Source organism: Desmodus rotundus, chromosome 11 (genome assembly GCF_022682495.2).
Source record: "Desmodus rotundus isolate HL8 chromosome 11, HLdesRot8A.1, whole genome shotgun sequence".
Classification (NCBI taxonomy): domain Eukaryota; kingdom Metazoa; phylum Chordata; class Mammalia; order Chiroptera; family Phyllostomidae; genus Desmodus; species Desmodus rotundus.
The window spans coordinates 69,056,361-69,082,312 of NC_071397.1; the positions used below are offsets into that span (position 1 = coordinate 69,056,361).

At 39.1% G+C, this 25,952-nt stretch overlaps 1 protein-coding gene and 1 pseudogene across 2 annotated transcripts in view; both read right to left on the reverse strand.

The window, feature by feature from the left end:
• The window catches only part of MCM9 (minichromosome maintenance 9 homologous recombination repair factor), a 74,175-nt gene extending 54,435 nt beyond the window's left edge, over window positions 1-19,740 (reverse strand). The window contains exons 1-7 of one of the 2 annotated variants that reach the window (XM_024551841.4): window positions 19,441-19,740; window positions 16,886-17,204; window positions 15,054-15,370; window positions 13,421-13,502; window positions 7,662-7,862; window positions 4,094-4,219; window positions 2,349-2,468 (exon numbers count right to left, since the gene is read on the reverse strand). In XM_024551841.4, coding sequence (XP_024407609.2) covers window positions 2,349-2,468; window positions 4,094-4,219; window positions 7,662-7,862; window positions 13,421-13,502; window positions 15,054-15,370; window positions 16,886-17,189 — 1,150 coding nt within the window. In that variant the 5' untranslated portion in view covers window positions 17,190-17,204; window positions 19,441-19,740. The remainder of the gene's footprint in view (window positions 1-2,348; window positions 2,469-4,093; window positions 4,220-7,661; window positions 7,863-13,420; window positions 13,503-15,053; window positions 15,371-16,885; window positions 17,205-19,440) is intronic. The other variant, XM_045188714.3, reaches the window with a different exon arrangement.
• LOC112297184 (small ribosomal subunit protein uS8-like) lies at window positions 6,711-7,235 on the reverse strand (annotated as a pseudogene).
• Window positions 19,741-25,952: the final 6,212 nt, after the last annotated feature.

A 25,952-nucleotide genomic window follows, 5' to 3' on the forward strand; every position in this document is an offset into this window, starting at 1 on the left:
CAAGAGCTCAGTGATTAATATAACAGAAACAGTATATGTGCTTGTTAGAAATAAAACATATATAAACCATATTACCAGTAAAGCATTTCACTGCTGAGTTTTTATTCTGGTAAATTCTATTGGTTTGCATTGACAACCAACGGTTAGGCTTTCACTGTAAATGGACAGCCAATTTTCACCAAAGCCTGAGACTTCAAAACTATTACTTCTTAGTAAAAAATGTTATGTTCTATAAGCAATTTTAATACTTAAAATTTAAATAGAAAGTTTAAAATTCAAAATGAGGAACAGAGCAACTAGTTATTTTCCCCATTTAGCCTCATGTACAGATACAATCAAATTACAGCGAGAAGGTTTAGAACTGTTTTTCCCCCTTTTGATCATAGTAAATAGTTGTGTCCGGGGAATATAAAATGAACAAATGACTAATACCACGGAGGAGATAAGAGAGGAGGTCGGAGGAGATGAGAATATCATCTGAGCTGAGAACACATTCAGGAAGTCTGAGGAGCACACAGGCACTTGTTCATTTAAAACCTTATGTAATCTCAGGTTTCCATGTGGTCATACCCTCTGGTTTTAAGGTCTGGGGTTTCTAATTTTACAAAGGAGTCTATGGCAGCAGTTTTCAAAACTTCACTGTAACCCATGGGAAAAATATTTTTAAATTATGACTCCATAACACAAGTATGTACTTATATTAAGAGTTTTCATGAAAATCCCCCCTTATAGTGCACCTTTACTATTTGCAGTAATTCTGGTATCTTACTGATTTCATCTTGAAAGTGCTGGTTTTGACTCACAGAATTGACTTTTATGACTCTCTAATGAGTTGTGATACACAGTTTGAAGAGGGGCTTATCTGGCTCTTTTGGTAGATGTAAGTATAAAAAAATAACTTTTTTATAGTTCTAAAATAACTTATATTCCCTCTACCTGTCTTTTTCCTGATATTTGGATTATGATCTTGGCATTTAAAAAAGGGAAAAGTGCTAATAGAGTGAATCAGTAGCCATTCACTTCAAAACTGTCCAAATACTCTGGAATTACTAGTAGCTCACAAGATAACTTAGACTCATTTCTTGGCACTCCATATAATTAACTTAGGAAACATTCCACATAACTACCTGGGGGTCACCTTTATTGTTTGTTGTTATCATTGTATACAGCTCTAGAACACTGGGACATAAGAATTTAAAATACATGTGAAATGTTCTTGACATTGCCTACTCCCCTTCCAGTATTTTGAAGCTTGTCTATGCCTCTCAAGTCACAAATCCTTTCCCGTCAATTCTTAATGTACTGGTCAGCTATATTCCAAAACCTGAGAGCACCTTAGAGCTGAGCTGTCATTATGGAGGACCATTAATAGAGTATTTGCTGCTTTATGGTAAGTTTAAAATACAAGCTTCTCAAATTAGAGCATAGGCCATGGATGTTAGGCTTCCCTGACAAGTAGTAAATAACATTTATAAAATGTATGAAATCAAAAGCCTATTACAGAATAACAGAAGAAATATTTTCCTAGTGATTGTGGTGTAAAAAATACAAAATGGCATCAAAACATGTTTTTTAAAATATTTTTTTCTTGAAATCACTTTGTCATTAAATCTTGACATTCTATCTGCAAAGGCTTTTAAATGTACTTGCTGAAGAATCATTACAATGTATGAATAAAGCTCCACATTGCAATGATGAAAATACGCTTTGCACATACTAAGACTACCTAAGAATTTTCCATAGGACTTCCCATTGCCTGTGAGATCTGTGAGCATGGAAGTGCCCTCAGCTTGACATCATCTATCTATTTTATGTAAAGTAAGATTTTTTTCCCTCCTATATAATTTATTTCAACATTCTGTTTGCCGTATCTTTAAAAAAATGCCAGGTAATACATACTTCTTCCTGCATAAGTATGTATTGAATGTAATCACTAGAGAATGAGAAAACTGAACAGGATCATTCAAAACTAAGATGCAAAAAGATACATGGAATAAGTTTTTGTACAGTAAGTGATGGTGGAACTTACAAAATATTTTCTTAGTGCTACAAAAGACATGCTATATATTCCCTTCAAGTTTTGGCAGTAACTCTCAAAAATTAGCTTGAAATTTATGCCATTTGTAGGTACTTTTCCATCGTCCCCGATATGCCACGGTTTTGGGTTTGATCTCCAGTCAGGGCATATATAGGGGCAACCAATGAATGCATAAATAAGTACAACAACAAGCTGATGGTTCTCTTTTTCTATCTCTCCTTTTCTGTCTCTACAAACAGTAAATTAAAAAAGAAAAAAAAAAACATCGTGTTAGCTTCTGTGGCGACAATAAAATTGTCATGTAAAATACCTGCACTAGTAGATCCGATTCCTGTGGTGAGCACAGATCTTGGTGTAATCTTTGCTGCATATTTGAGGAATTGAGATTTCCCTGTGCCAGGGTCCCCAACCAATAAAAGATGAGATTCACCTAGGACAGAGTAAATAATGAAAAATTTTAAATTTCTATGAAAAGACCCATAAATAAGTGTAATTAATCAAAAAGAAAATGGTCCACTTGGAATGTCAACATCATTTGTATTTTATATAGTGTTTTTGCTATATACTTAGGGCCATTTGAGGAAAGATTTAACTAAGAATACCTTTAGAAAATTTAACCATCATCATAAATAACAACCGTAAATAGTGTTTGAATGCAACATTTAAAATCAATTATTTTAATAGATTTTGTGCTATTTCTAGATGTTCAGGCGTATGTTTAACAGTTTTTAAAAATTTATAAATTTTCTGATTTTATTTTTATTTAAGCACTCTTTAAAAAGCAGGACTTTATAAGTGCTTTATAATTACCACATCATTTATTTTGATTTTTTTTAAGAGTTTATTTTTTAGAGCAGGGAAAGGAGGGAGAAAGAGAGGGAGAGAAACATCAGTGTGTGGCTGCCACTTGAGCACCCCCACCAGGGACCTGGCCCGCAACCCAGGCACGTGCCCTGACTGGGAATCAAACTGGTGACCCTTTGCTTCGCAGTCCAGCGCTCAATTCACAGAGCCACACCAGCCAGGGCACTATCACATCATTTATGATTCCAACAGTTAAGTGTAAACCTTTTCATTTATGAAAATTTTAGTTTAATGTAATATCTATCTTAAAAGTACTCATTTTTCAACTGTAACACGAATGAACATGAATATACAGTGGTGTGTATTATCTCACTGATCAAACAAAGTTCTCCAGTAATATTTGAGTATTTTCTAAGTGCATTACTAGGAAACTCCTATTTCGGTGCAGCATTAAGCAGAGTGCCTTGCAAACAGTAGGTGATACACAGAAACCTAATGACACTGTTCCACACTGTGCTGCATGGTTTCAGAGTACCTGCTAACAGCACGACTGACAAGAATGTACCTGTATTTTTTTGGTTTAGTCTTTGGTTGTTATGGCTCTCGTATGGCCTATATGAAGACCATAATAAACTGTTATGCCAGACGAAGGTCACTTAAGGGTGTTAGCTGCACAAGAGCTTTCTGCCATTTGGACATAATTACATACTTAGAGTAACCTTTGCCTCAATGCATGAACTACAGCAGTGCCACATGGCAGATGGCACATTTGCAATCCACCGGCAGAAGGGGAATCAGCAGGCAGGTGACAGAGCAGCAGTCTGAGAGAAACACACCGACAGTCACACATGGAGAGACACTGACTTGGAGCCATCAAAAAGTGCTATTTCTAATCTTTTCCTCTCGAAGAGAGATTGTGGATCCAGTGAAAAACAGACAATAATAGAAATGTAAAGATTTTATTTTGCGGCACCCTGAAAGGGTACAGCAAAACTACATATAATCATGGATTATATCCTAAATAAATAAATCCTAAAACTTAGGATTTCTTTTAGTCTTTGGTATTCTAGAAAGTAGCTCCTGATACAGATGCTGGGCTAGGTAGTATTAGATAACCAGACAACTGTTAGCCTTAAAAGATTACATTTGGAAAATGAAGCTCAACAAGCAATTTTTATTTAGGAAAGAAACATTCTAGCTTTTCTCCTTATATGTGTTACTATTTCTCAGAAATGTTAAATGGGTACTGACCTCTGACTCGTGTTCCTGTCGCATCAGTCCTTTGAATCCCACCAGCCAGCACCATGGCCACAGCCAGCTTTACTAGGTACATCCCAAAAACCTGAGGGCATAAACTGGCCAGTATTTCATTCCTTCCTAGGAAAGGCAGAAAGATTACAAGTTGCACCAACAGTTTTCAAGAAATCGTAACGAAAATTTCCTTCCTACCCTATCTTCCTAAAACACCCTGCCATCTAAAATGATTAAGAGGACCATTTCCAAATGACTAAAAGGAGTGAATAACTTAGTTCTCCTTATTAATGCCACGAGTTGAAAAGTCTGCTTTATTCCTGGTGCTACCTACTTAAGTTTATAAATTTATCACACTTTAGAGGGGACAGAAAAGAACCTCCTTTTCTCCTTCATCAGGCTGGCACCCCTTAAAAATAATACTGGCTGCATTTTCTATACAGTAATTTCAGTAAAATTACTCCATTGTATAAATAAAAAGAAAGTGTTTGATCTCAGAACAGTGAGTTGGATTGTGGGAGCCAATAACCTTTAAATACAGATACTTGGAGCTTCTCCAGAGGTGTAGGAAAAGTAGTAAAATCAATCTACCCTATGAGACAGTTCAGCATATTGCTCTAAGCCACAGGTGGCAAACACAAGGCCTGAGGGCTGAATCCCTCCCTCCACCTTGTTTTATCCAGCCAGGCACCTTGTTTCTACCCGGCAGCAGCCCCAAGCTCTTGCTTAAATGTTAAGGAGTAGTTACATTTATATAGTCCTAAAATTACATTCAGCCCTTTGAAGGCAACCACGAGGCTGATGTGGCCCCCGGTGAAAATGAGTTTGACACCCCCGCTCTAAGCAGTTTTGTAAATTCTGTTTTATTAAGAATAAGTTACTAGGGTATTGGGATACTAAGATCATTATAAATCTCAACTGTAGTCTTAGATTCTTGGGATCATGTGCTTTAAATATGAGAATACCAGTTTTTCAGTCTGAGACTCTGCCTATCCCAACCATGAATAAAGTTGGTATTTTATTTGGTTACCGGCCTAATCAACCAACAGAGGAACCTGTGAGAGTCTAAGGCCTTCCTGAGCCTGTCTTAACTTACACGGAATTCACTACTGTGATGGTGCTGTGTCTACGGTCAGGTTACCAGTGCTAATGTCCGCATGCTGGTAACTAATCTGCATGTTCCGGGACTTTTACACTCATGTCCGTTTCTACTCATGTTTAGTGATAGCTGTTTTGAGGAGGAAAATAATTGTACAAGTACTCCTTTAGCTGATGGTTCCAGTTCTAGGAGCTTCCCTGCGAAACAAACCATCAAAGAAGGGAAAGGCCTTCCTCTACAATGTATGGCCCAATACAAAATGGCTACTTTTTGTAATGAATCAAAATTGACTCAGTGGCATTAGCTACGGTATTATGATCTGGACTGGCAGAAGTGGTGAAGAAAGAGGGGGACCAAAAAGAATTAAGTAAACCTTGGAGGGAAGTTCATTAACTCATTAACTCCTGTGGTAGAAAAGCCCAGAGGAGAAAAGATGAAGTCGTGGGATCTAAGCACACAAGAAGACATGGCAGTAGGCAGATAAATTCCGACCAGAATCTGGAGATTACAAATAGAAATAAAAAAGGAATAGCCCCCAAAGCAACTGGCTATTGGGAGACATCCAGGCCAAAACTAAACCAAGGAGCCAGCTTTGCTGAGTAAGGGTGGATTCAGTGTCTCTCGTGTCAGAAGCCTGGATTCAAATCCCAGTACTGTTACTTACTAGCTGTGTGACCTTGGGCAAGTTTCTTAACCTCTCTGCCTCCATTTCCTTACCGGTAAAATGGAGACAACAATGGTATCACATAGCATTATCGAGGATCAAAGGAATTAGTAAGTGTACAGCTCAAGGAACAAACAATACCTGGCACATAGCAGGAGCTACTTAACTGTTAACTATTACATATTACCTGCATTACTTGTGCTTATTTCTGAACTTAAGATTTCCTTACCCTGTAGTCACACAAAGGATATAGTATGAAGGCAGGTCTGAGGTACCAGAGAATTATAAAGAGGAGGGGCCATTCCCCTAATTTGTTGTCTAAAGTTGAAAAACTTGATTCCTTGGATTGTGACAATAGAAGCTTCCATGGCTACATCATGGAAGAAAATGTGTTAAAATGGATACTAGTCCCCATCCTTCCCTCCTTCCCAAATTTCTGGTTCTAGACTGTGTTAATAGTGTGGCTATGGCCCTCAGCTACCCCAAAGAAGAGAACTTCTTAGATCTAAGATAACTGAGTCACTCCAGAGTGGGCTGATGGCCCAACAGACTCCGATTTCTGTGTTTGGGTTTCTATCCAGTATCTAAGTACCAGGGTCATGTGATCCCTGAAGTCACTATAAATCAGAATAAAGCCTTTGGCTCCTCACAGTGAACACCCACAATATCAGGTCTTAATGAAGCAGGTCAATCTCTAAGAGCTGAGCAGTCAAGTAATCCCTGGCTTTAGACTAGCAAAATGAAACTACCCTGTCTGATACAGCTCCTCACCTTCATCCACTCTACCTGCAACACACACATATACTTTATTCTTCTCAACTGAACCATTTTATTTGCACATATACATTACATCCCTAGAAAAAGAATCTCAGGATTTTCCCTCCTGTGTGTTTTCATCTCTCTTCTTCATGGCCCCTGATGCCTGCGGAGGTTGCCAGCACAATGAAACCAAACTGATGGGATGGAAGCAGGTTGTTCTGCCATTTTTCTAGATCTCTGAGTTGCACATCAAATCTGTGGCTGATTACGTGACACTTGGTTAGCCTGCTCATGAAGTTCACAACAATTTTTCCATCCCTGTGATCATCAATAATTTCAAACTTGCCACTGCAGCCATGCTCCATCACTACGGTTAGACACCGGACATTGCTGGAGCACAGCCTAAAAGAACCTGGCATTTTCCTCTCTTTTGGGCGTTGTGGATACTCTTGAGAGCATCAGACAGGACGTTTGTGTGCACCACTATGACGGCATGGAAAGATGGTGGAAAGAGCTTAGTGTCAAAAATTTTTGCTGTGAAGACAAAACTTATTTTTTGCATCTCTCCATCCCTCATCATCTCTTTTCTACTTATCTCCTATTTTTAAATCTTCAGAATAGTGTGAAGATGCCCATATAATTTAAAGGACACCTGAAAAGAAAGAATGGCTTTAACTTTAACAAGATAAGGTGTCATAATAAGATGCGTTTTGCGTATTAAAGGAGGAACTGTGTATATAACTGGTAAAGAAGGTAGAAAATTCTGAAACTATTTTTGGTGCAGCACAAGATGTTAAAATACTTAGACATAACAGAAAAATCTCTTGAAATTTGGCCTTGGTCTTCCAGATCTGTAAATAGAAAGGGCTATGCCAGAAAAGGGCTTCAGGGGAGACTGTGGCTAGAGGCATTGACTGATGCTACTATCCCATGATAGTCACTGAGTTATGGAGCATGTAAGGTGGCCCCCCAATCACAGACAACATGTTTAACTACTGAATGAAATGCCATCCATAATTATCAGCTTTATGCCCTTAATCACAAACCTGCAAAGGGATCACTCTTGTAGTGTTCCCAAAAATCTTCAAATTCCTTTCGGACCTCCTCATCCAGGATGATCCCTGCAGACTGTTCATTATTTACTTGGACATAGTTAGCTTTCAGGACTATCTCCACTTCACAGCGTACATCTTGCTGAAAGGGCTTCCACCGTTGCATCACGACACCATAAACAGTGAGGTCATCACCTAGGGAGAAGCACCAAGTGAGTCCAGCAATGGTAGCCTGCGTGCTGAGCACAGACTCGCATGACAAAGACCAGAGCTAAGACATAAACCACTTCCTGACCAGGATGTACAGTGTTGGACACTCATTCGACACTCATTCAGAAAACAATTTGGGTGCTTTAAAAAACCACTGGATTCCTGATTTTTTAAAAACAGGTACTTGTATCTGCACAGCTAAAAGCTAAAGTCAGCATAATCACACCAAATTATTACTTCACTGGGAAAATAGTTTACTGGATGATTTTTTTGTCATTATTATACTGGATGAAATGTTCACCCTCTCAAAAATCTCTAGCCATATAGTTCTCATTGAAAGAGGTGACAATTGCAGCCAGAGGTTAAACTATAATCAGTTTCCTGTCAGGAAACTATAATGTGATGACTGATACTAGTTTTAGTTTTTTATGTATTAATTTTTACTTAACACATTTGTTAACATTTAATTTACTGCCTTTTTTAATGAAAAGAAAAAAAATGAATGAACCAAGAAATGAATGAATACCTGTCCTACATTAAAGCAACTTTGAATAGACTATAAAGCCTAGGACACAACCCTGCTTATTCCTTTGTGGTTGGTTCCCTGCTGGACAAACTAGTAAACTTTTACATATTTTCCTAAGAGGACTTGGGTAGTTTACAGGCGCCTTTTCCTAACACTGACATCTATGCTTATTATTATATATAATTCAATGCATCAATAACAAGTCTTTATAAATGCATGGCATTCAATATTTGGTACTGGAGAAAAGCCCCCCCACCAAAAGACATAAACCTAATCCCCAAAGGATGAACATAGGATGTTGGGCATTTTCCAAACCCATATTCCAATCCTGGTGTTTATGTCTTACACAATACTGTCTCTGAACTTTATTTCTAAGGCTGTGTAAAATATATATTTGCTGATACAAAATGCCTTATACTCTCTAAATTTCAATGTGCAATGTGTAATCCAAAGAGCTTTTGATTTTCTGAAGTGCTCTGCAAAATGCTAAATTTATGGAACTGATGGTAGCAATTCATATAATAAAAAGCCTACTTCTAGCCAAATGTAACTTCCTTATAACAAATTAAATAGGTGCTTTACAAGTTTTCAAGATTCTTCCTGAGCTACTTCCTGGATCATTTCCAAACCCAGTCAAGAATAAAGATCATTTACTATATTGTCTGCTCCAATATTTTTAGATGAAAATGACCAGGGCAGCCCTGGCCAGGTAGGTCAGTTGGAGTATTGTCTTGATGCACCAAGGTTGTGGATTCAATCCCCAGTCAGGACACATATGGGAATCAACCAATGAATGTATAAATACATGTAACAACAAAGCACTCTCTCTCAAATCAACAAATGAAAAAATTTAAGAAAAAATAAAAAGGAAAATGACTGGGGCCACTTTATATGAGCACTTGGAACAGCCCTCTACTATGGTGATTTTAATGGGTTACATTTAGGTTCTTTCTAAATTAGTCAAATGAGGACCTTAACTTTTAGATACAGCACATACTAGTAAAAATCTGACTTCAATAAGCAGTGTGATAATGTGGAAGCCGTGGAGTACTGAAGAATGGCCACGATCACTAACTCATCAGTTCTGGATTCAAATCCCAGCCCCACCACTCACTTGGCTATGTGACCTTGGGCAAGTTACCTAACTTTGCTAAGCCTATGTCTTGACCTACAAAATGGGAATAACTATATTTATATCACAGTAATATAGTGAGAATTAAGTCAAATAATGTTTGTAAATTACTGAGCATAATATCTAGAAATATAAGTGCTTGATAAATAGTAGTTGTTATCATACTAAGTCTACCTTACATGTGTAGACACTAATACCTTTAAAAAGCTTTTAATATATACATGTTTCGAATGGCAGATTCATATGATCATGAGAACAATTACATGCATAGTCTAAGGCAACAGATCCTCATTTTAGTTTTCTACCATAAAAATTATAAACAATGTTATTTTCCGAAAGCAAAATTTCTTACTATCACAAAATCTGGTCTCTCTGTGCCACCCTGTCCTTTGAAGTGCATTTTCCACTGTAGCCATCCCTAGTCAGACCCACCTCTGATCTACTGCCCTGAGACGTACCAGCACATGACTTCCCCTTTATTACTGTGCGCGTCAGTCTGGGGTTCCTAACCAGACTGTAAACCCCTGAAGGGCAAGGGCTTATTGTCTTTTCATTCTCACAGAAGTTTGTAGCTATGGATAATGAAAAGGCTGTTGACAGACTGCTTCTACACATTCTTATTTATTAGAGACGTTTTAAAGAAAAATACCTTAAGAGCTTTTCAGTGCAGAAAGAATTCAGTTAAAGAAAGTGTATGAAAACACCTTATTTTATATCAAACAATATTTTCATGTTCAGACTAAGTTCATACAAGCATTGCTTTGATGATACAGATATTACAGATTTGGGTTAAAATCTGGAGTCCTATGTGAATAAGATATTTTTACCTAGGTTGTCCATTTGGCAGGAAATCCATGATCAAAGCTGTCATTTCCTTAATATACTCTTTGGATAACTAAAAACTGTTAATGTATTTGACATAAATTTCAAACTATGAGTTGGTGATTCTTGGCTGGATGGGGTGAGTCTTTTGATAAAGAATTATTTGACTCTAGATAATAAAATTTCATTTCAATAGTGTTGCCCCATCATTTTAATGTTAGCTCAGTAACTATGTTAGCTCATTTCATAAATGAGGCATCTGGAGAAGTCTAAGGTTATGAAAAGGGAAGTGATGGAATTTGGTGAAATGAAGCATTTTTGATCTGTCCAGTAGGGCAGAACTGAGACGTGGAGTAAGAGATCAGATGTAGCTCCTACTGCCCAGCATACACACCTGTGCTATTTGTTGTTTATAGAGATGAAGGGCATTTTAGAGAAAATGAGAAATATTTAATGTGGAGAATATTGGGGTAAATTAAAAGGCAACTGCTTCTACTCAGCTAATGTTTAGCAACCATTTACATTTTTTAACCCACCTTCAATTTAACTTAAATGTTAAAAAAGGACGTGGAGCCATGACTGGTGAGGCCCAGTTAGTTGGGCCTGGCCCACGAAGAGAAAGTTGTGGTTTGATTCTGGGTCAGGGCACGTGCCTAAGTTGCGGGTTCGGTCCCCAGTGGGTTGTGCACACAAGAGGCAACAATGGACGATTCTCTCTCATATAGATGTTTCTTTCCCTCTCTCTCCCTCTATTCCCCTCTCTCTAAAAAAAATAAGTAAAATCTTTTAAAAAAGGAAGTGGAAATTGTTAGGCAGTTTTTTTAAATCAACTTTTTGGAGAAAGAGAGAGAGCTGGAGAGAGATGGGGGTGGTGGAGAGAGAGGGAAACATCTATTTGTTGTTTCACTTATTTATGCGTTCATTAGTTGATTCTTGTATGTGCCCTGACCCAGGATCAAACCCACAACCTTGGCATATGAGGACAATGCTCTAACCAACTGAGCTATGTGGCCAGGGCTTGTTAGGCAGTTTGTAAGTTATTTGGAATAAGAGTAGGAAAGAGAAAGGGTAAGTTTTCATATCCTCCTCATAGACAAAGGTCTGAACAAGGCCTGGGAATGCATGCAGGGAACAGAAGATGGTGGCTTTAAGGGAACAGGTTTCCAAGAGTAACTTATGAAAGATTTGTAGCTCTGAAGACAACTTTGGGATTGAAAGTCTAAAAATCCAAAAGACTATCAAGCTCTAGAGTAGAGTGTTTTGTCAGTATGGAAAGATGATGGTGAAGGAGAAGAATGCACGATGATACCTCTGTTGATATATGGAAAACATCAAGTACTTTGGTTATAAAAAGTTTTGCATTAAAACCTTGAGACATCCCTGGCCAGTGTGGCTCAGTTGGCTGGAGCATTACCCCATAAACCAAAAGGTTACAGGTTCAATCCCCAGTGAGGGCACATACCTATGTTGCAGGTTTGATCCTCCTGGTTAGGGCACGTACAGGAGGCAACAGATAGATGGTTCTCTCTCTCATCGATGTTTCTCTCTCTCCCTCCTCAACTTCCCCTCTGTCTAAAAGCAATGGAAAATTGTCCTCAGGTGAGGATGGATAAATAAATAAATAAGTAAATAAATAAAACTTTAAAATGATCACTGTGAAGGTAGTCTGCTCCTGTCTGTGATCTTTACCCTTCACTGACCAGGGCCCTGCAAACTTTACAGCCCTACCCTCCACCAACAGCTGAAGAAAGCCCCTTTATTCTCTCATTCTCTTTTTGCATTATAAACACAAGCTATCTATCACCAATGTATCCATTTCAAATAAATACCACATTTTATTAAAGTATAAAATACTTTAGAAGAGAGAATAATATTGGCTCCCTTGGCTGACACTGCTGATTGACAACACTTTCTAATATTGTAATTTTTCAAATAAAACTCTTCCCTACCATTTTCTAAATAAAAACAATAATTTAAAATTCAGTGTAGAACATTTCCATTTTATAAGCATGGACTGAGATTAATCCTTGCCCTTCCACAAATACTTTTTAAGTTTGATTCTTCCCAAGCTCCCAATGAGAAGAGTAAGGGGGGCAAGGTGATTTGAGAGGGGAAAGGAGAGCTTAGGAATTGTTTGTTTGGTCTAAAGATCAAGATATAACTAAGAATGACATCACAACAACTAGACTTCTGGAGCACCGAGGCTCACAAAGTCTTTAATTTGCCTGGAACATTGTGGACCATCTGATCATGAGGCCTAAATAGTTAACAAGATGCTGTACATCCTCTGCTTAAACTCACCATCACCCAAGGCCCATGCTGGACACCTCTGATTAGTGGATACTGAGTCAAAGTCTGCCTTCCTGCACCTCCAGCCCACTGAAACCCAACAGCATCTTCTGTAATTCCAATTCCATTTCTGTATGTCCATTTTCCAACAAATGAAAGTTGATGGCCATGTCCTTCCTGAGGCTTATCCATGCTAAACACCCACAGTTCTTTCAGTATGATTCAAATTCCCTCCCAATTCAGGCAACTGGCTAGTGGAAATACTGAGGACCCTCAGAGGATAGAAGACCAAAATCAATGTGACTCCTATAGTGGTGTCACCAACACAGAACACAGAGAAAAAATCACTTCCTTTCGTTCAGACACCATTAAGGCTGCAGTAGCATTTGACAAGAGTCACATTCTCTGATGCATCTTATATAATTGCCTACTAAAACCAACATCTTTAAAAGATGCTGCTGTTAAGCTACAGTACACTGAAGAGAGTCCTCGACTGGACGTTGGTAGATCTGGGTTCACGTTCCAGTTCTGTCACTTAACTTTCCAAGTGACCCTAGGCAAGGCAGGTACTTCATCTATAAAATAAGCAGGTGGACTAGATTGCTAAGCTCCAGCCCAGCTTCTTTTCTGCTATCACATCCCACCTCCATGCCAGTCACTGTTCTCAAGGTAAGCAATCAAGTCTCCACAGTTACTCTTGGGAAAACAAAAAGTGGCTTTTCTATATCAATATATTAAAACCTCTTGTATAAGTTAACAAAAGTTAACTCTTACCAGATTTGCAAGTGTCTACTAAGTCATCTTCTAGGATAACCTTCATAGATCGTGGAATACTTCCAACAGACAGCCGTTGAACCTAGCCAAGAAAAGAACACAGATACTGAATATGCTTAAATACACTCTAGATGTTCTGAACCTAGCAATTCTTCAAATTAGCATTTTTATTTTCCTGGTATTGTCATACAGTATAATTATGATGAGGATTCATGGAATTTTCTTGCAAATTATACATACTATTATTTTAGGAATTCATTAAATCTAGAGTAAAATAAATACACCAATATCTGGAAAACATCTCCAAATATAATTTACCTTATGGGTGGTCAAAATAAACACATGCTCCAACTACTAAACATAGTAACAAAGTTGCTTACATAGAATAAAGAGGCAGTTCTTTCCTGATTTCTAGTCATAAGACCTAGGACAATCACTCAGTTCCTTTGATTATTCCTTAGAAAAGGAACCCTGGTTATTCTACGTAAACAAGTACCCAGCAAAAAGACTGTATATTCCAGGTTCCCTTGCATCTAGCTGTGGTCATATGACAAAGTTCTGGCCAATGAGATATAAGTAGGTATGTAGGAAACTACTTAAATGCAGACTCAGGTGAGATGGTGGGTGCTTCTGCCTATCTCTCCTTGTTTCTGTTCTCTGACTAGGATGCAGATGTGATGGAGCTGAAGCCACCATTCTGAACTACAGACAACCATAAAAATAGAAGCCATGAGTGAAGAATGTTGTAGAAGAACAGAAGGTGTCAGAGTCCTTGACACTGAATAGGCCTTTGTGTTTCAGTGGCAAGTTAAAAAAAAAACAGGTTCACTCTCACGTATTAAAGAATTTGGCATACTAAATAAAACTTTGGCCTAAACCCCAAATCCTGCCCACTCCCATGTTTAACAACCAGTTGAACCCATTTAACTTTTCTCCTATCCCCTAGTTAAGTACAGCTAGATTGAACTTCTTAAATATTCACTTAATTTTAACATAATTATTAAGTTATTCCACAATCCTCTTGCCGATGCAAGATGTTTACATAAAAATGTTTATATCGTGATCTCTAAAGAATGTATTCTGATACACATACAACAGTTTCACACTTGATCTTCAAAGTGATGACACAAGTTTCATTTGTAATCCATTATGTGTTCCCTAGTCCTAGCAATCTGTCCACAAATTGGTGCAGGTTTTGAAAACCCTACAAAACTAACTACAAAAATAATACTTTAAATGAGATATATGCTATCATTATTCTTACATGGACTTATCCACAGCTAATGACATGAAAACATCATTGTTTTATTTCAACTGTAAGAATCCTAATGACTGACATTAAAAAAATCCACTCACTCCTAAAAACCATTAATACCTCATCTGTAGACCTACCGGCACCATCAAGCTTATCTTCATGATGAATTTTCGGTTCTCTCTTAGGAGTCTGCTTAGCCGTACAAATTTTAACAGGATCATCCCTGGCTATGCAGCTACTGCATCCGATACAGCTACTGCATTCAACTCATCCGATACAGCTACTGCATTCAACTCCGTGACACACATCTGCCATGACATTAACTATGGATAGCACTTCTTCAAATTTGTCATTTTTCTCATTTATTTGATCATTTACCTGTTCCTGAATTTTGATTTCCTGATAATCTCTACACCTGGCTGGAGATGAAGACAAGCCTGAGAGGCAAGTGAACTTGGAGGAACTGCAGCTCTCCAGGCTGGGACACGAGGACGGCCGGCAGAAGGTATAATACCGCTCAGAGTCAGCCTTGACTGTAAACACATGCTTGCATTTGTTACACATGTACTCCCGTTCGAACTCCAGGATCTTCACCAGACTTGTTCGAATCACTGTCCCCGTGACAGATAAAAAGTGACCCACATCCTTGGTTTTAGGGATGTGCTCTCTCACTAGCTCAGGACAAACAGGCAAACCTGGTGAAGAAAAAAAACCAAAAACTACATCAACCGGCATTTGACTCCATGCAATATACTTTGCTCATATTTCCTGTAAAAGAAAGTATAATTTCAGGAAAAAAAAAAAAACCTTCTTGTTTTACTTAAGAAAAAAAATCAGATGGAATCAATTAAGATAGAAAAGAATTATTTCAAATAACAATTATCAGTGGACTAGCTTTAAAACTACATACTAGATGACATAATATACAGGATTAAAAAAAGGATTCATTCTCATAAGAGGGCTATCTGAATAGGATCTAAATAGAGTATGTAATTATGACCATATTCAACAAAGACTATACTTCCACCTGCCACACGTATAATCCATTTATGACTCTTTGAGTAAACCACAAAGTTGAGTGATAAAGAGAAGGTAGCATAATGACCCAAAAGTACCACAGTGCTAAAAGGGTACTGCTTTCTATATATTAGGTTTAGAATTCATTCATATGTAAGTCTGACAGTGTTTCCAACCCTTGAATTACCTAGACTTTTACCCGAAGCGTCACTTTATCTTTTAAAAACCTTGTGGTTTTCAGTACTAGTAAAAAGGCAACTTGATAGGTGCAAAATGCCAAAGAAAATTTTTACATGAAAATGCCCTTCCTCATGTTTGGCTCTAATACATCTTTGGAGTAGAGCAACGCTGGCTGTGATAGTCAAAGGCTGCCTCCTAACAGGTCTGTCAAAGTAGCATTTGTTACACTGGTTTGCGTCCCATGGTCCATTGTCTGGGCCTCAGAATTTAGTGGCTGTGAAAGCTGGTAAGTGTGCACACAGAAGAAGGATCTGGCAATTTGTCAAGCTCAAGAGAAATAACTGTAATAGAAATGATTACACTTTAGTTCCTATGGGCAGCACATTTTCTCCCTGTAGATATATCCACTCTAAAAGCCAAACAATAATAATCAGAAGGTAGTATGAGAAACATAGAATTTTTTTAAGAAAATTAATTAGAGGAACTGAATGCTTAAGGCACTAGTCTACATTATACTGGTATTACAGGTTACGAGGCCCCAGGTAGACCTGCATTTTCTGTTGTTTGCTGAGACTCTCTCTCCATATACTGTGAGCTACACAAACAAGGCAGGCACTGCCAATGTTTGTCACTGTGACTTCTTTTTCTATGCTTCCGAGGCTGACTTGCCCACTTTTTAATGGAAATATGCTTTACTGATATTAACTTGGATTGCACTGCATTTTGCCAGTAAGGGAGCCATACTTTGGCTTAGGAAAATTTCTGTATATCTCTGCTTTATTCTGTGTTGACTTTACAATTTAACTCTCAGAAAACAAATATTCCCAAATTCCTGGGGAATGCTTCATTAAGATTGCCCCCCACCCCACAAGTGCTATAACAACTATACAATGAATATATTTTTTAAGTGTAAGTAACAATTATTTCTTAGTGTTCGATACTCAATATGTGTTATGGTTTCTCAAAAATCTTCCTAGAGAATAACATGACAACAAAATCCTTAAATGATTCACCTGATATCCTGGCATGAAGATTCTGCTTCATGGAGACACCCTCAGGCTGAGAAAGGGACTCGAGAATTGTCAAGGCTGATCTTCGCAGTGAGCTATCAAAAACAGTTAGTACCTCATTGGGGAAGGCATTGAAATATTCCCCAATTTCCATGTTGGTCTCGAAAAGGGTCATGGCATTAACCACAACTGGGTAATGAGCATCTTCATCTCTTTCCTTCAGGATTAAAAGAATATCGTGCTTATGGTATTCCGAAACATATGACTCAAACACTTGACCAACCAGTGCAATTTGATCACTATTCATCTTGAATGTGGGTAACTAAAGAAAAAAGAAAGAACTGTATTATACCTTTGCTGTTACACACGTTAACAAAAGAAATTGTGTGGGTGTAAATCATTCTCACTTGAGGTCACATACTAATCTCAAAATATTACCTGAATTTAAATTTTAATTAGATCTGAATTATCTGTTACTAGTAAATGTATTATTTTTAAGTGGGTAAAGATTATGTTGATACTGATTATGAAATCCGAAATGGTCTAATGTCTTTCCCAGTTCTTTTTCCAAAACGTCCTCCTCATTAACCCTACATTATGTAAAAAGGTCCTTGCTTTTTCTTTAACCAGTTGCCACACTCACATTCGCTCTCAAGTAATCTTAAATGCCAGTCTTTTGGCTAAAGTTACTCCTGGTAGAGTTTTTTTGTAAGCGTCCTGCTTCTGTGTTTTATTCATATAAAGAACATCTCTCTTTCGCTCTGTCTCTCCAGTTAGACACACACACACATACATACACACAGAGGCCTGTATATTCCGCTACATGAACGGACCATACACTACTATTCAGATCCATATTCCGCTACATGAACGGACCATACACTACTATTCAGATCGATAGCCAGTTATGACTTGAATAGTTATCAGATTAGCTTTAGAAACTTACATTTGGAGGTCAATTTACTTGATATTTTCTCTTCCTGACCCAGGAAAACTATTGGCTTCAGCAAAAACAGCTGTCAAGAGTGTCAAAGAACTAGGTAATTAAACTGAAGAAAGGAAAATTGGTCTTTAAATGCTGACTACAGATTGAAAATAAGTACAGTATATTTATACTTTACATATTCCTCTGGCAATATTTTTTTAAATTTGTATCTACAGATTAAAAGGGCCTACCTCACTCCATTTTCATGTATATACTTGGGTATCTACCACATACAAGGCATTATGCTTTGAAATGAAAGCACAATAAAAGGGTCCTTATCCCCTCAGAGAACTAAAGGACAGATTGATATTACAGCACTATAACAGTGGTAAAAATGCAGTATGAATAGGAGTAAAAAGGAGGGGATTAAATTTAAATGGGGTGACAATCCCAAATAAAATGTCCCAACTGGATCATTTAAGAAATCTTTATTTGGTTTGGAAACAGAGAGAGCACTGGAGGACAAGTGAACTTTTATTTGACTTATTTCATTAAACTAACATTGATTGCACTAGGCTTTATAAAAAGAAAAATGATTAAAGAGTCCTGACGACTAGAACATGCCAGTGTGAGATTAATAGATGAGTACATGTGCATCTAAGAGAGTAAGTGAAAACACACTGTGGCCACGACACTGAGAAGTGGTTTGCTGTAGTGAGGTAATACAAACTCAGCCAATGGTAACACAGAAAAGACACTTGGGAAGGAACTAATCATACAGTATTTCTATGATGTGGCCTTTGTTAAAAAAATAAATTAAAAAGTCTGTACTCCCAAGAGTGGCTACAAGAGAATCTCTAAGATTCTATAAATGCAGATTAAATTTGGAGCCACAAATTTAACAATTTAAAAGACAGCTCCACCCAGGGCAGAAAGAGGGCATCGGTAGAATTCATGGTTCAAATTCAGGTCAGATTAAATTTCGCCTAATCTTTTTAAACAGAACATCTTTAAAAACAGCATTCATTTTCAGTATCTGTACAAAACTGACCAACTGTTTCTAAGCAGTTTACTAACGCTATAAACGTGCCCACCCAGATACAGACTGTAGGAACTTACTGCTTTACAACTTTCAAGATTCCTTTCCGTTTTCATAATGAACAGTTGAGGTTAAAATACAATTATATTGTATTATTTTATCCTCCAAAGTGAAGCACCAACAAATTAAGCCAGGAGGGTGAATAAGCGGTGACCTCTCGCCAGTTCCCCGGGGAATCACCGGCTGTCCGGTCGCCCCGCACCCGCCGGAGCCACGCCCCCTCGCCTAGGCCCGCCCAGTCCTAGGGCCCGCCCCATCCACACCCGCCCCTTGCCCGCGGACTGCGGGCGGCTGGGCAAATGTAGTCCAGCCCTGCTCCGAGGGCTGCTATCCACACTTACATCTCTGGACGCAGCCCCTGAACGACAACACGTGGGCAAGTCTGTGACGCTTCCCGGGCTCGGCTCCCGGGCAGCTCAGTCACCAGACCAGTCCCCGAGTTGAACAGTTTCTGAACTAACCAAACGTGGGCGACAGTTGGGACCAAGGGCAGGAGACAAATAACAGTGAAAAAAGGCAGCGGCTGTCACCTACCGTCGCATACACAGTGTCAGAAGTCACCGCGGTGCGCTGCTCTCGGTGCAGAGGCGCGCAGAGAACTCCGGCCTGGCGGCACGGTCGCGCCGCCGGCCCGAGGACCCGAGGCGGCCGGTGGAGGCGGGGCAAGGTGCGCACGCGGGACTGCTCGTGGCTCCGTCGGCCGCGGGAGCGCGCAGGCTCCGGCCGGCCTGCCTCGCATCGGTGCTTAATAGGCGATACGCGAGCGGTTTGGCCCTACCCGCGCTCACGACGATCGCCAGGCCGCGCACGACTCAACTTCGCCGCTCAGGTGGCTCTTCCGGGTGGGGAAGCGGTCGGGCGCGCGCCCCGCCTGGCGCCCCGCGACGCGAGAGGGCGGGGCGCAGTGGGTTGGGAGGGGCGAGGAGGGTCCGGGGCGGGGCAGGGAATTGGGGCGGGGCAAGAGGAGTCCAGGCTCTGGGCTGGAAAAGGGCAGCAGACCCAGGTGGAATGGGGAGAAGGCGGCGCTGTGCGGGGCTGTGCTTCAGAAAGGGATTGTGTCTGGATTGTGCTTTTCGTCTAGAAACCCTACCAAACCCAAAGCAACGAAGATTTTTCTCAGTGTTTTCTCCTAGAGGTTTCAGAGTGAAGGTTTTATGTTTACACCTACGATTCATTTTGAGCTAATTTTTGTACATGCGACAATATGGATCTTTTTTTTTTTTTGCATATGGATAGCTAGCACCGTCTCTTGAAAGAGCTTTTTCCATTGAAAAACCTTTGCACTTACGTGAAAAATAAGTGTCCTTATATGTATGGGTTTAAGACTTTCCTATTCTATCTACAAAAATACCACCTTATCTGTGATTACTGTAGCTCTATAACGAGTCTTGAAATCAGATAGTGATCGGCATCCAATTTTATTCTTTTTCAAAGTTGTTTTCATGTGGATTTTAAAACCAGTTTGTCATTTTCTGTTAAAAAGCTGGGATTTTTGTTGGGTTTGTATAGCATGTATAGGTCGGTATAGAAAGAATTTGCATGTTAATAATACTGAATCATATGACCTTTGAACAAAATAAACTCACCATTTATTTAGGTGTTAAACGTGTAATGTCTCTCACCAATGTCTGATCTTTTCTTAAATCTATCTCTAACTCAGATTTGTCCATAAAAATCATGCTGGAAGGGGAAATCATACTTGTTGATGCTATGTAACTGATACTTTCAACTTTAATTTCTGAATGTTTCCAGTATGTAAAAATAAAATTGATTTAAATTTTTTAGATTAAAAAATAATAAACTTAATTTCTTAGAGCAGTTTTGGATTTACAGCACAATTGAGCAGAGAAGTACAGAATTCTCATATACCCCGTCCCCACACATCCACAACCTACCCCACTATTGACATCCGCTTACCATACTGGTGCATTTGTCATAATCACTGAATATACGTTGACATGATTATCACCCAAAGTTCATGGTTCACTGCTGGTATTGTACATTCTAGGGGTTGTGACATATGTAAAATAACATGTATACACTATTGTAGTATACAAAATAGTTTCAGTATTCTACACATGTTCTGTGTTCTTTCTATTCATCCCCTGTCCCTCCCTCCCACCTAACTCGTAGCAACAACTGATCATTTTAGTGTCCTCGTAATTTCGCCTTTTCCAGGGTGTCATATATAGGGTCTGGCACAAATAACACCCCTTTTTATTACAAAATCTTGTACTACAAAATCATAAGCATGTAATTCTGTAATATAACAATATCACACTCAAGCACACCATATGGCATTTTAGGTAAAATATTCAAATTAAAACTATAAATTATTACAGCCATATTATTACCCTACCAACCCACTCAAGTAGGTGTTACTTCTGCCAGACCCTGAAGTTGAAGTCATACAGTAGGCAGGCAGCCTTCCACATTGGCTTCTTTCCCTTAGTAATATAGTGCATCTAGGGTTCCTCCATGTCTTTTCATGGCTTGATAGCTCATTCCTTTTTGGTGATGAATAATATTCCAGTATCTGGATGTGCAACACTTTATGTACTCACCTACTGAGGGTTGCTTCCAAGTGTTCCAATTATGGAGAGAGCTGTTCCATACATCCATGCGCAGGTTTTGGTGCAACATAAGCTATCAGCTTCCTTGGGTAAATACCAAGGAGCTGACAGCTGAATCATATGGTAACAGTGTGTGTAGTTTTGTAAGAAACCGCCAAATTGTTTTTTAAAGTGGCTGTATCATTTTGCATTCCCATTAACGAATGGAGTTCCTGTTGCTCCACATCCTCTCTGGCATTTGGTGTTGTCAGTGTTTTGGATTTTGACCATTCCAATAGGTCCATAATGGTATCTCTTTGTCATTTTATTTTGCATTTCTCTGATGACATTTGATTTGGAACATCTTTTCATATGCTTACTATTTATATGGATATCTTCTTTGGTGAGGTGTCATTTAAGGACTTTGCCCATTTTTACCTCAGGTTGCTTGTTTTCTTGTTCAGTTTTAAGAGTACTGTCAGTTGTGTCTTGCAAATATTATGTGTTTGATAGTATGTGGCTTATCTTCTCATTCTCTGAGTATTGTCTTTCACAGAGCAGCTTTTTAATTTTAATCAAATCCAGCTTAGCAATTTTTTTCTTCATGGATTGTGCTTTTGGTGTCATACTTTTAAGTCATCACCAAACCCAGTGGCATCTAGGCTTTTTCCTGTTATAGGACTTCTGCGGCTTTGTATTTAACACTTAAGCCTGTGGTGCACTTGAACTTTTTGTGAAGGGTATGAGATGTGTGTAGATTGTGTGTGTGTGCATGCGAATGTCCAGTTGTTCTCAGTACCATTTGTTAAAAAGACTATCTTTGTCAAAGGTCTTTATTGCTCTTGCTCTTTTGTCAGCGATCAGTTGACTATATTTACATGGGTTCAATTGTGGGCCCTCTATTCTTTTCCATTGGTTTGTCTTTTCTTTTAACAATTCAACACTATCCAAGAGTACTATTAAAGTTAGGTAGTGTTAGTCCTCCTACTTTGTTCTTCTCCTTCAATATTCAGTTGGCTATTTTGGGTCTTTTGCCTCTCTGTGTAAACTTTAGCATCACTTTGTCAAGATCCACAAAAGAACTTGCTGGGACTCTGATTGGAATGATACGAATCTATAGATCATGTAAGAACTGACATTTAAGACAATACTGAGTCTTTCTATTTATGAACATGCAATAGCTATCATTCCATTTACTTTTTAAAAATCCTCACTCGAGGATATGTTTATTGATTCTAGAGAGAGAGGAAGGAGGAGAGAGAGAGAGAAACATAGACTGACTGCCTCCTGTTTGATCATGGATCAAACCCTCAGTCCAGGGATGTGCCCTAACCTGGGATCAGCACACTACCCTTCTGGTTCATGGGACAACACTTCAATCAACTGAGCCACCCAGCCAGGGCTATTCCTAGGTATTTTATTATTTTTGTTGCAATTGTAAATGGGACTTTTTCCTCATTTCTCTTCCTGATATTTTGTTGTTAGTGTAGTATGTAGGAATGCAACAGATTTGTATCCTGCAACTTTACCGTATCCTGCATACCCATCAATGAATGGGAGTTCCTGCAACTTTACTGTATTTTGTTTGTTTGTTTCTAATAGTTCTTTTGTCTTCAGGATTTCCTATAGATGGAATCATGTCATTGGCAAATAGTGGCAATTTTACTTTTTAATACCCAATTTGGGAATGCATTAGATTCTCTCTGGTTCAGTTTTTTGGAAGAGGTTGAGAAGGATTGAAATTTCTTAAGTGATGAGAGCCAGAAAGTTATCTTTTGAATATTAATGAGGTGATTTTTGGACTCCACCTAAGGATGGGGACTGGTTGCTAGGGGAACCAACCATGTGATTAGAAGGTTGGAACCCCTTGGCCTCTGGGGAAGAGAAAGGGGCTAGAGATTGAGTTGAATCACCAATGGCCAATTAGTTTAATCGATCATGCCCATGTATTGTAATAAAGCCTCCCTAAGACATTCAAAAAGAACTGTATTTGGAGAACTTCAGGTTGGGGACCCAGACATTTTCACATGTCACTGTGCTGGGCCCTAAAATCTACAAGGATAGCTGCTCTATTTTGGGGGACCTCACCCTATCTATGTTTTCATCTGGCTGTTTGTATCCTTTAATATCCTTTGTAATAAACCTATAATCTAGTGAATAAATGAGTTTCCTGAGTTCTGTGAGGTGCTTTAGCAAAGTTACTGAACCCAAGGAGGGGGTCATGGGAACCTCTGATTTATAGCCAGGCATCAGAAGTACAGGTAACAACCAGACCTTGTGATTGGCATCTCAACTAAAGAGTGTTCTTGTAGGACTGACCCCTTAGTGTGTGGGATCTGATGCCATCTCTAGGTCAATAGTGACAGAATTGAGTTGAACTGCAGAACACTCAGGTGGTGTCCTAGAATTGCTTGGATCCATGGGGAAACGCCCCCACTCCCCACCACCACCCCAACACACACTGGATATTTGTGATCAGACTCTCTAGTAAGGCAACTGATAGTATCTGCCACTGTGGTGTTATTTATAGAATGTTACCATATAAATAAGGTGTTGAAAAATGATAAAGGGCATTTTTACCATTATCCTCACTTCTCTGCAAACATGTGTGCTGATCTTTCCTTCTTCTGTTGTACGTAACCAGGATTAGGGTTTTGTTAAGTGTCACCATCCATTCCTATGAACCTGCAGCCAAGTGCCGGAAGATGGCCAGAGAGCACCATCATGCATCACGTTGATGGGTTTCAATATAAATACACAGCCTCTGACCTCAACCACTGCCTGACAACCCTTTCCCATCTCTCTAGTATATCTCCAAGATAACTATTCAATGTTTACTCGCCTATAGTAATTTATACCTTTCCCAAACTACCTCATTTTTGTATGGAGGTAGCAGCTATTGGTTTATTTACACGGCCCAAGAGACTGAGTCACAGGGCTTACAACATTTGATGGCTGAGCCAGTGCTCAGGAGCCTCAGAGGAAGTGAGCTTCCTAGCACAGATGTATCAATCAAGTTCAGTCAGGGATGTTATAGAGAACATTCAAACATTCTGTGGGAGACTAGAAGAGATAGCCTTTAAAGCCTCTTCTAACCCCAGATTCTAGGATTCCACATTGCTTTTTATATTCTATCAAAATAAGTCTTACTGAAACTTCTTCAATCACAATGTTAATCATTTATATGTAACTTCTTAGACTCTTTTAATGTTCCATATTACCCAGTGAACAGTTGAAAGTTGTAGAATTTTTGCTTGTCTCCTTTTTTCTCCTGTCCTTTTAATCCCTGTCCTCTCTTCCCTGCATGAAAATATGATAAAGCACAAAAACCTACCTTGACGCTGCATGCCAGTCTCGCCTCTTTCTCTTTCCCCTTCCCTGCATAGCCAAGTTTCTTCAAAGAAGGGTTTTCACTGTCAACTTGCTTCCACCTGACCTCCCTGGAATCTAGCTTTTGCTAAGACCATCTTCTAGTTGTCCAACCCCAAGGCTGCTCTCATTATTTCCTTTTCCTGATCTCTACAGTGCTTCGCTGGCTGCTCTTCGAAATTCTTCTCACACAACATCATGATTTTTTTCAATCCATAACTCTACTTCCCATTCTCCTTCAAGTGCGGCCTGCCCCTGAAATGCTGGTGTCCCCCAAAGTTCTATCCAACCCGTCGGCTCGATCACTGTCACATACACCACGCTCCAGATCCTTCTGTTTAACTGCTTAATTCCAGAGAAACTTTATCTTCAGCATACCTGATATAAAACCTCATCTTTTCTTCACACTTCGTTTTCTTTCATGTCCCATACATATTCGTCACCGACTCCCCTGGTTGTACATTTTTACTCTTTATCCCCTCATCTCCATTCCTATTAACACTTCTTTGGTTCAGTCCACATCTGAACCAACTTAGTAAGCCTCAAACTTACTAAATTTGGTGTTCATCTTTTCTCAACAAACTGCAGCCAACATGGTAACTTTAAAAACTTTAAGTATCATAGCATGCTGTTTTTTTACCTCCTCAAAGTTCTAGAGGCTCCAGCTGAATTCCTTACTAAGCATTCCAGTCCGCTTGGAGCATAATGAAAAGAGCACAGGTTTCAACCCTTACCAGTTGTATAATTGTGTGCATTGGGGTGGGGGTGGGGCAAGGTAGGGAGTGCTCAGGTTCTTCATCAGAGCTGTTGAAGGGTTAATGTTAAAATTGTGGTGTCTAATAAAAGGCAAGTGCTTGAGAAATGGCTGCTCTCTTATTATGCCACATTGGTCCTACAGGGTTGCACTGAATTCTCAGCATTCAGCTGGCTTGCTCTTTCCTCACTTTTATTTCAGGTTAAGAAAAGCCCCCTAGAACAGCCCCACCTTTGGTTAATTCCTACTTATCTTGTAATATTATACTTGGGTGCCACTTCCATGCCAAGCTTAGGTCTTCACACATTAGGTAGGTAAGTAGCCACCACTTAGGTAGTGTTAACCACTTCCCTCTTCCCTGCTTCTGCTAC